This window comes from Quercus robur, chromosome 8 (assembly GCF_932294415.1).
Source record: "Quercus robur chromosome 8, dhQueRobu3.1, whole genome shotgun sequence".
Lineage (NCBI taxonomy): Eukaryota > Viridiplantae > Streptophyta > Magnoliopsida > Fagales > Fagaceae > Quercus > Quercus robur.
In genome coordinates, this window is record NC_065541.1 from 53,869,372 (window position 1) to 53,880,847 (window position 11,476).

At 37.2% G+C, this 11,476-nt stretch overlaps 1 protein-coding gene across 1 annotated transcript; it reads left to right on the top strand.

Annotated features, from left to right (window-relative positions):
- Positions 1–2,897: 2,897 nt before the first annotated feature.
- Positions 2,898–8,404, top strand: LOC126696484 (uncharacterized). The gene is made up of 4 exons (XM_050393219.1): positions 2,898–3,230; positions 3,375–3,577; positions 7,288–7,339; positions 8,282–8,404. The coding sequence occupies exons 1-4, from the start codon at positions 2,898–2,900 to the stop codon at positions 8,402–8,404; spliced, it is 711 nt and encodes a 236-aa protein (XP_050249176.1).
- The last annotated feature ends 3,072 nt before the right edge of the window (positions 8,405–11,476 follow it).

An 11,476-nucleotide genomic window follows, 5' to 3' on the forward strand; every position in this document is an offset into this window, starting at 1 on the left:
TTGATGGTTTTTTTTTTTAATATGTGTTTTAGTATTGTGTTTTTTTAATTTCCCATTAGAAAGTCTTTTCTTTCCCTTTTATAATTTTCATTGAAATTTGGTTTGGATTAATACTTAGTTGTTCTTGGAAATAGGAATTTGAATATGCCTACCAATTTTTTGACTAATAAATTATTATAAAATCTATTTTTTATTTCTTTAGTTTTATTTTAATTTTAGTTAAGTTAACCTTGTAATTTTGTGATGATTTTTTATTATTATGGTAATTTCCTTATTCCATAAGAGATGAGTTGTATATTAAGCAAATGTAACACACTACAACAAAATTAGAAGAATATGGTTCACCTTAAAAAATATTAATGAAATACACAAAAAAATATATTAAAATGATATCCACCCCAAATGTTTTCCTATAATGACAAGCTTTATCTTTTAACCTCTAAGAAATGCAATGCAATGACCAAAGGATATGCCCCTTTAATATATTGTCTCTAATCAAATAAACAAAGACTCTTGTCCCCTTTAGGTACAGGTTTATATGGAATTCAATTGTTTTCAATTTCTTCTTTCCTCTATAAGAAAGAACCATCAACCTTAACTAACCAAAAAAAAAAACCATCAACATTAATTTGAGTTATAAGAAAGAACAAAAATAGGATAACATTTAACAATTAAAGAGAAAAAAACAATTTAAAAAACAAATCTAAATGGCATTAACCAATGTGGAGTTTTAATGAACTTTTGGTCTACCTAGAATATAATAGAGAAAATAAAAATGAGACTAATACTAATTCTAGGAAACATATATAGAGAAATAGAAATAAGGATGCTAATTAAAGAACATTGGCAATACCATCAATCCCGTTTAAAGCTTAATCATAGCTCCACTAATTTGCTGACTTTCAACTTTTGGCTAGTATATATCCAGGCGTTCTCCAATGCCATAAAATTCCTTATTATCTGGTTTTACTTGAATTCCAACAAACTACCCAATCAAATTAAGGAGAAAATAAGAATAATGATTCTAGTGTAGAAAAAAAAAATCCCAAAGATTAGTAATTTGGCATAAATAGAAGAATGTATAAAAAATTCATCGAAAAATTGAGAGAGAAAGAGAGAGAACCTTTTTTTGAATTCTGGAAAACTACCCGATTAAATTAAATGAGAAAATGAGCATAATGATTCTAGTGTAGAAAAAAAAAAAAAAAAAGCATTCCCAAAGATTAGTAATTTGGCATAAATAGAAGAATGTATAAAAAAATTCATCGAAAAATTGAGAGAGAAAGAGAGAACCTCTTTTTTGTGAGAGAAAACCATGCATAGAATGGAATAGATAGTTACAAATTTATAGTAAAAGAATGTGAATAAGAAGAGACAAAATAAAGGAAAATGAAGAGAAAGAAGAAGAAAATATTTATGTGGAGGGTAGTGGGGAGATGAAAAGAAGAAGAATAATATTTATATAGAAGGTAGTAGAAGGTAGTGGGGAGATGAAAAGGTAAGGGTGGAGAAAGTGTGGAAAAAGTGTAAATATTAAAATAAAATAAAAAGTAAATGTTAAAAACAATTATAGGAAAATTGGAAAGAAAATGATAATGAGGTGGACGATGATGTGGCTCAACTGGAGCGTAGCAACAATAAATGCTACGCTTCAGCTTTTAGATATATATAGATTTATTAGAAATTATGGTATTATTGCTGCCCCACTTACTGATTTACTCAAGAAGGATGCATTTGAGTGGAATGAAAAGGCTAACTTGGCATTCCATAATCTTAAAGAGGTTGTTTCTTATCCTCCAGTCCTTGCCTTACTAGATTTTTCTCAACCTTTCTTGGTGGAATGTGATGCCTCAAGCTATGGTATTGGAGCTGTGTTAATACAAGCGAGTCGACCAATTGCTTTCCATAGTCAAGCCTTGAAAGGCAAGAGCATTCATTTGTCCACTTATGAAAATGAGTTACTTGCTTTGGCTACAGTAGTGAAGAAGTGGAGACCATACCTATTGGGAAAACCATTTATGATTAAAACCAACCATCAGAGTTTGAAACATTTGTTGGAGCAAAGAATTGGAACGCCTATGCAACAGAAATGGATCACTAAGTTACTAGGTTACTCTTTTGCTATTGACTATAAGAAAGGGAAGGAAAATGTTGTAGTTGATGCCTTGTCTAGAAAAACTGGGAGTGAGGAACTTGCTGAACAACAAGAACTTTCAGAGGCAGTTAGCAATTTGTTTTGTATTGACTTTCAGGGTGATACCAACAGCAGTTTATTTCTCATTTCCTTTCCTAATCCTACTTGGATCGAAGAGCTTAAGGCTAGTTATCAAGGAAATGCAGAGGTACAACAGATTTTGCAGTCCATTGTTGGTAGTTTTGAAGCTACTGGCAAGTTTAGTTTGCAGAATGGCTTGTTGCTTTACAAGGGCAGAATTTATCTGGGAAGAAACTACAGTTTGAAGTCTAAAGTGTTGAGCATGGTGCATGATAGTCCTTTAAGGCACTCGAGCTATTTGAAAACATTTCATAGAGCCAAAGGGATTGGTTTTGGTGGGGAATGAAACATGATTTAAAGGACTATATTAAAAGTTGTGATATATGTCAGAGAATCAAGCATGAAACCAGTAACCCAGCTGGTTTTTACAACCCTTGGCTATTCCTTATACACCCTGGACCTCTATCAGTATGGATTTTGTTGAGGGATTACCTAAATCTCAAAAACATGATGTTGTGCTTGTAGTGGTAGACAAACTTACTAAGTTTGTTCATTTCATACCTTTGTCCCATCCCTATATAGCAGCCAAGGTTGCTTCTTTATTCTATATAGTGATGGAGATCATATCTTTACTTCTAAGTTCTGGGAGGAATTATTTAGATTGCAAGGGGTTGAATTGGCCATGTCATCTGCCTATCACCCTCAATCTGATGGTCAGACAAAGGTGGTCAATAAAAGCCTTGAGCAGTGTCTAAGAGCCTTTGCAAGAGACAAACCAAAGCAATGGGTGGAGTGGTTACCTCTAGCTGAGTTTTGGCTTAATACCAACTATCATACAGCTACTAAACTAACTCCCTTTGAAGCTCTTTATGGGTTTCAACCACCCAAACTTTTGAATTACATTCCTGGTCTTACGAAGGCAGCTGTTGTTGAGGAGTATTTACAAACTAGACAGCAGATTTTGAGTCTTCTCAAGACTAATTTGGTTGCTGCTCAAGACAGAATGAAACTCCAGGTTAATAATCATAGAGTGGAGAGACACTTTGAGGTGGGGGATTGGGTTTTCCGAAGGCTGTAGCCCTTCAAACAACAGTTCATTCGATTAAGGAAGGTTGGGAAATTGGCACCTAAGTTTTTTGGACTTTTCCAAGTTTTGTAGAAGATTGGCCATGTTGCTTATATGTTTGACTTACCCCCAACTTCAGGCATTCACCCAGTTTTTCACATATCATGCTTAAAGGCCAAGCTTGGTCAGCACATCAATCCTATTCCTACATTGCCACCAGTGGATTCCCAAGGTCACTTATCTCCTGAACCAATTGCAATTTTGCAGCAAAGACCAGTTCAGTTAAGGAAGCACAGGTAGGCTACTAAAGTTCTAGTGCATTGGGAAGGCTCTTCACAAGATGATGCTACTTGGGAGCTACTACACAAGCTACAGCAACACTACCCTCACCTTGTGGGCAAGGTTCTTTAAAAGGGGAGAGTAATGTTAGGACTTTAGTACAAGACATCACAGCTGTTATAATTGTGTGCAGTTGGTACTTGTACAAAGTTAGTTAGAACAAGCATCAAAGTATTGTACATTGTTAGTTGGAGTGTTGAGTTGTAATATGTGTACTTTGTGGTTAGTTAGTTAGTTACTACTAATAGTAATACAGTAACTAGTATAAGATTGAGATGATTGTAATAAGAAGAATTAAAAAATAAGAATGCATTTGCTTAGTTCTCATTGAGACTAACTTGGAGGTTGATTCCCTCGAAGAATCATTGGAGGACTAGTTCCCTTGAAAAAACTAACAATTTGAGTGAGTAAGAGAATTAGATAGTTGAATTACTTAGGATTCTACCAATTACTCAACCAATATTTTTCTTTACATAAATAACTAACTTGAGGTTCCTCCCTCCTATTATGTGAGCCTTCTTGATAAAACCGGTTTGGGGTATGATTTCTCTTCTCCTAATATTGCCTCATCTAGTACAACTATGTTTATCTCACCTGCTGATAATGTTAATTCTAAAAATGATGAAGCTAAAACTGAAATAGCTAGTGAGAACTTAGACAATAACAAATCTATTCTAGGAGCACTCTCTAAGGTTAAAAAGAAAGAGGCTAAAAACCCTAGGACTAAAATGGGAAACAACAAAAAGTCTCAACAAAAGAAGTCGCATTTCTGTCATCACTATGGAGTTTCAGGGCATACTCGTCCAAATTGTTACAAGAGGTTAGCCACTCAATAAAGCAACCAACATGGTCTCATTCGAAAACCAGAATCAGTTTCCATCCTCTTTTACTCCTCTTGGAGATCTTCTTAAGACCCTTGTGTTCCTTTCAAACTTGAACGGTTTCCATTCTTCTCCCTCACCTCTAGATCAAAGGTTCGCACAAAAGAAATGTTCTTCCAAAGTGTGGAAGGAAAAAGGCTCAAAGTGATTTAGTCATTTTTTCTCTCTCTCCCCTTATGGTTATGCATTACTTGTTTGTTTTGCTTTCTTGTTTTGAGTCAATCTAGTTTTATACTTTGTGTGTTTCTTTATGGTTTTGTTTGGTTGTTTTTCAATTTTTACTTATTTTTTCTTTTCATAAAAATAAAAAATAAAAAATTGAAAAATTGAAAAATAAGAAAAATAAAAAAACAGTGTGTGCATATGTATATTGGTACTTGTGTACCTTAGATGGCTTTTGAAACAAAGTTTTTTAAACATTGTATCTTTTGTAACTTAGATGAGCATCTCAATGCAAAACTAAGCAAGTGAGCTTTGTGGCTCGTGTTTGTGATAAGTACGATTATGTAATCTTTTATATATTAACACTCATATCACTCTTTTTGACGGAATTGACTAGAAAATCCTAAGAGAAAGGCATAAATAACCATCTCACCACTAAAGCCTGCCAATCATGTAGAACATTTATGTGCTTCGGCATAGCAAAATTGTGATATTTAAGCTTACATAATTGGGTTCTTCTTCTTCTCTCTCTTTTATGCCCATGCATACTGTAGGGACACGATTTGTTTAACGGCCCAAGAGTGACGTTGGGCTCGTATGCAAAGGATCCCAACAATATGATTTGTAGAGAGTGGGCTTGAAAGGCATAACATTGGGCACAGGTGAACGGTTTGATCGTGGCGTCTATGGAAATTCTTATATGGGCGGGCCTGGCTTGACTAGCTAAGCCCTCCATTGGTACGGATTATGGGACTCCAGTCCTCGGACGTTGTCCTAGGACCCTTATATCATTTTCTTTCTCCATTTTACCGGGGGAGAGACCCTCCCTCCCCTCTCTAAGGGGTCTTTCTTTTTATACTCGTCTTTGTTTTTTCTCTTCGAGTTCACGTGTCAGTCTCATTTTTCTGGGGTGCAGATCTGTCCTGTCAACCCATACCCCTATGGTTTTGGGGTCGTTGGGAAAGTTAAAGGGTATGGTTTAGAGTATGGACTTGTCAGATACAGGGTTTGGTATTATGATGTTGGCAGCTTTTTCCTTTACCCTGCCCCTGAACTCAGTTTCCCCCTTTCTTCAGGCATTTTGTGAGGTGCCGAGCAGGAGGACGTCCTCAGAAATGGCTCTCCTCGGCTCGGGCCCTAAGCCCTAGGCCCCCATGTAGAATGGGCCTAGGCCACGAATTCACTAGCCCCACACATACTATGCTCGAAAGAAAAATATGCAAAGAATACAAAAGCAAAAAGAATCAAAATGTTTTTAAATATGATTGCAAGCGTGTTTCTAGGAGATGTGGGAGTTATAGGATGTACCTCGAAGGTAATAGTCCCCATCAAGCAGTTATGATTATGTGTGAGTGTATTTGATTTTCTCATATCTCAAATCGTCATAATATGAGACACTTATGCACTCTTGCTATATTTTTACACACAACACGCAAATTCTTTACTACTTTTAATACATTTGCAGGTACAATGTGATTTGGCCATCACAAGGAATACATGTGTTAATATATGCTCACTAAACTGTCTTAACTTGTTTTTGAAATATAAAATTGGTTAGACTTGTTTAGTGTGTGTGTGTGTGTGTTTTGGATCTTTGAATGCTTTGCATATATGTTGAAAGATGTTTTAGGAGCTTAATATGTTGATTTGATCTATGTTTGAATAGTTTGCTTGTTGCATTCATTTCTATGAGTTTTTTCCTTCTTTGAAAAACTCATTTTCTTCAAGCTCGATAGCTTCTCGACAAATCCTCGACATATTCCCTTTTATCGAGCCTTTCTTTCTCCTTGTCTCGAAAAATCTTAACGGAATCTCGATCCATCGAGATTTCTGGGTTTCTTCTCGATAAATTCTCGACAGCTTCTTCAATCCATTGAGCTACCTTCTGTCTGGCCGATAGATTCTCAACAGATTCTTGATCCGTCGAGGTGTTTTTGCCGTTGACAAATCCTCAACAATACCTCGATAGATTCATTTATGTCGAGATTTAGTGCTCAACAGATATCTCGATCCATCGAGCTACAATTTCTATTTAAAGGCTTAGCGTGAATCAGAAATCATTTCTCACTTCTCTCTCTCGACAAAAACTGCTCTCTCTCTCGCCCCAAACACTCTTTTCTCACTCAAATCTCCTCACCCACTCTTTTTTTGGCATAGATCAAGCCTCAAACACTTCGTAAGTGTTCTAATCCTCTCATTTTTCATGCATTCATGCATTTTTAACCTAGGTTTTGGGGTTTTGAAAATTTTTGGGGTTTTTAAAGATTTTTGTGAAATTGTTGGGTTGGGTGTTGTTGATTTAATGTTATACGTTCATGCATTGCATTCTCATTGCATTTCACCAATGTTTCATGCATTTATATGTATATTTGATTATTGTTGAATGTGTACCGGTAGGTTTGGATTGGGTTTTTACCCATGATGCGATTTAAATTTTGCACATCACATGTTCATGCATACATCTTTCCTTTCTATTTTATTTCTTTGTTTCTGTGTTATGATTATGTTCTGTTCTCTCTCTCTCTCTCTCTCTCTCTCTCTCTCTCTCTCTCTCTCTCGGATAGACTGCGCATAACAACCAAAGTGCGTAAATCCACTCCGACTCGGAACCCTCTTGGTTCCAGGTCTTCTTCTTCTGATTCTATTCCCCCTCTTGTTCAGTTCTGTGATAAGAAGGTTTGAAAGGACTTCTTGGAGAACTTTCAGAAATGTGGCGTTCATCCGAAGCACCATGTTATTTTGTCGGACTTTTCCGACACTCCTTTCCCTGCCGTCATTCGGACTCAAGGTTGGGAATCTCTACTTGAGAGTCCCTTAAGGTGTCCCATCGTGTTTATACAAGAGTTATACTCAAATATACACGATATTGATACCTCTGTACCTTGGTTTGCCACTACATTTCAAGGTACACATATCGTAGTTACCCTAGATTTTATATCTGAGGTACTACATGTTTCACGGGTAGCGCATCATGACTACCCCAATTATGAGCGTCTTCGAACTGTGTCCAATGACAAGCTTCTGTCTCACTTTTGTGAGACACCTTCCATATGGGGTGGGAAGCAAAATACCCCATGCTCGGGCTTTGCAAAAGGTCTGAGGTTCCTAAATATGGTGATGACATTTACTCTTACTCCATTACCTCACTATAACTCTATCACAGAGCCTCGTGTTCGTTTTCTTTTGTCTCTTCTTGAGAACCTCTCTATAGACTTCCCCTCTCACTTCATTACATCTGTCATCGATGTATATTAGGATACGATGACCCGTGATAAGCTCATCTTTCCTTTAGCTATCACGTGGATCCTTCGCCATTTTTCCATCCCCATTCCTAATTCTCCTTATTTCACCACCATGGGTGCCATCAGCGTCGGTTCTGTTCGGCTGAGCGAGGCCCAGTTCTAACCAAAGCGGCCACGGACGGAGACGACAGATCATGCAAATCCTGCAACTCCTTCTTCTTCGGCTCCTTCCACCTCTACTCCTTCTTCTTTGATAGCTAATGTGACCTTGGAGGCCATCATGGTGCAATTTCAGCATATGGATGCTTGCCTTGACTCTCTCATCGATGAGATGTGTTAGGTGAACACCTATGTCAATTGTATAGCATGACGACAGGCTCATCTTGGTGGTTTCACTCCCTCTCCATCTCCTTCTCCAGAGGCTTCAGCAGATGATGATGGTGATGATGATGAGGATGCTAACTCTTCCAGTGATGATGGGGTGATGACCTCTCAGTGACTTGCCCTTTGTCATTCGTGACAAAAAATGGAAGTAGTTTTGGGATGAGAGTAGTCTTGTACTTAGGGGGGAAGTTAGTATAGGACTTTTTTTTTAGGGGGAGTGTTTATAGATCTTGAGGGATGTAGTGAGGTTCTTATGTACTTTTCTTTTCTTTTACATTAGCCTCTTATATACTGGTCTTGTGACCATTTATTGACATACATTGTACTTATCTTTTCTCATTTATATGTTTCTTCACCTATCTCTCCATATGTTGTTTCTTTTCTCTTTTTATACACATGTTTCTTTATGAATGCAATTTTTATTTCTGTTTCACACATGATGCCTTGATAAGTTTTGTTTAAGTGTTTTAGAAAGACAGGTTGTGAAAATATACCATGCCATGAACACTTTTCTTGCAAAGTTTTTTAAGAATTTGTGTTAAAGTTAGATTTGTTTTTGTAATTCAACAAGTGGTTATCAATCTAGTGTTTTAAGACTTCTCTCATGATTCATTTGTTTGTTGTGGTTTTGTCATGGATTACCAAAAGGGGAGATTGTGAGGTACATATTTGATGTAATTGGTTAATCCTTTGACAAAACGCACTTTACTTGTAATTGGGTAAATCTAAGATGGGTTTAGTACTTCAAGAAACAAGTGTTCAAATTTAGTATTGAAGCCATGCAAGTCTAACCAAGAAACAAGTGAAGGAAGTGTTGTTCATTGAAGCTCGACAGAATCCTTTCTATCAATAATTACTGTTGAAGCTCAACATAAGCTGTATCTGTTGAGAATTACAAAATCAGAAATTCTAGATCTGATTACACGAATATCCTTGAGTATTTGTGTAGGGTTTTTTTTTTCTCACAACCCTAGACATATATAAGGACTATTTTAAAAGCTATCACGAGTGATGCAAGGGTTGCAACTGTTGTTACATGCATTGTGTGACCGGAGACAGAAATTGCCATAGTTCATCATACTCTCTGTTAGAAGCTACTGCGTCTTTACTTCAAAGGTTTTATGACCAAGGAGCTTCTTGATCTTCACTATTGATAAATTGAAGAACTTTGCAACCAATAATCTTCCTCAAGTTAGTGTGTTAGTCACGTACTGGGATTCGTGCATCATTGGTTAGTCACATATTGGGATTCGTGCATTGAAAAGAGAGATTGTCGCTACAATACAAGTCCAATTAGGTATTGGAGTAAGAGTTCAACTATAAGTTGATATTAGGTACTAGGATTCCTTTTACTTGTAACCGCTTGTTTTGATAATAGTAGATTCTCAGAAGTGGTGACCTTAAATTCACCCGGTGAGATTTTGCCTTGGTGGTTTTTCCCATTTGTAAACAAATCACCTGTGTCAAACTTATTTTCTGCTGCACTTAGTTATTTAGTGATTTGTTTATGCTACCACACTATTACATGTTAAATTGACTTAATTAATTAAATTGGATAATTAATTGATTAATTTACCAAATGGGTCAATACATTTTTAGCCTATCAAAAGTAACAGTGTTTAGCTGCTAGGGATTATAACCACTAAAATAAAATTGATTTCTAGTTTCTAGCAAGATTTGCTAAACAATTAGCCTAAGGTTAGAGAGAGTTTTTGAGAAAGAGAGCTCAGAGAACAGGGAGAATAAGGGGAAAGGAACAAGACAGAAAAGAGAGAGGAAGAAGAGAAAATGAAAGTAACGATATTTGGCTGTTAGGGACAAAGTTGTCTTTTGAGGACCAAATTGATGGGTTTTAAAATGTTTTGGACCTAGTTGATATTATCACAAACCGCAGGATAGGTTTATGAAATTTACCCATAATAATAACTGTAAGGTTGAATTTATTCAACCATCTAATTGGCTTTATTCCGTGCCAAATTTGCTTGTAATTCAGCATTTAGTAACCCTGTATTTAGGTGGGTTTGTTGTAAGAGTAGTGAGTGAGATAGAGTGAAGATTGCTCAAGAGTGTGCAAGAAAACAGAGTGTCGCGGCTGGGACTCGCGGGTGGACTCGCGGCTACAAGCCGCCAGAAACAGCACACGTGCCAAGCATGCTGGAAGATGAACAGTCATGCTAGCTGGAGCACTACAGGACAACTGGCCATACGGTTATCTCGCGACTGGATCTCGCGACTTGGTCAAGCCGCGAGCCACCCCTGTTTTGCCAAAACCTGACGTTTCACATTCCTCTCCCACTCCAGTGTAAATACCCCTTTAACCCACGATTGAAAGAGAGCTTCCAGAGAGAATTTTGAGAGAGAAACCCTAAAGAAAAACCAGATTGCTTCACCCACAATCTATACCTTAGAGTCTCTTCAAATTCCCTTACTCTCTTCCTCTCCATTGTCAAAACCTTGAGAGGCATTATACCAAACCTGGTTCTCATCATTATCATCTCTGTGAGACAGTTGTTTGGAGTTCTGGGAAGCAGTTAGGAAGGAGCCAATCTTCATTGGTTGATGCTATGGTCTAGTAGCGGAATCCGGGAAGCTAGAAAAGAAAAAAGTTCGGCGCAACCTCGTTGGAGCAAGAAGCTTGGAGGGCTTAGGTGCACTGGGTAGATTAGGCTTGGAGGGTCTATTGCTGTCCTTGTATCCCAACTGTATTTTCTAGTGGATTGATTACCGCTTGGAGGGCGGCGAAGAGGTTTTTTGCCGAGGACTTCGGTTTCCTCTTCGATAACACATCGCGTGTTGTCTGTGTGTTTGCATCTTCCTTCCTCTCTATCTCTGCCTTTACATTATCTGCTGTGGTTTTATTTTGTTATGGCTTAGATAGTTTATAACCAATTTCATATTATAGCATGTGTTAAGTTTCCGCACACTAGTTGTTTGACATATTGCTTGAGTTGGTTAAGTTGTTTTTTGGGGGTCTAAACGTTCAAAGGTGTTTTGTACACGTTTTTGAACTTTCAATTGGTATCAGAGCGGGTACACTGCTGTTGGTTTCATTATCATTGTGTGATCCTTGACTCCCTTTTGAGATGGATAGGTCTCAATCCCTAAATGCACCTCCATATTTTGATGGTAGTAATTATGCCTTTTGGAAGGTTCGTATGAGAGCTTTTCTATGTTCTATTGATGAATC

Coding starts and splice junctions, on each gene's coding strand:
- LOC126696484 (XM_050393219.1), top strand. CDS start 2,898: ATGTCATCTGCCTATCACCCTCAATCTGATGGTCAGACAAAGGTGGTC. Junction 3,578..7,287: donor GTTCAGTTAAGGAAGCACAG/GTAGGCTACTAA, acceptor TCTTGGTTCCAG/GTCTTCTTCTTCTGATTCTA. Junction 7,340..8,281: donor TTCAGTTCTGTGATAAGAAG/GTTTGAAAGGAC, acceptor GCATGACGACAG/GCTCATCTTGGTGGTTTCAC.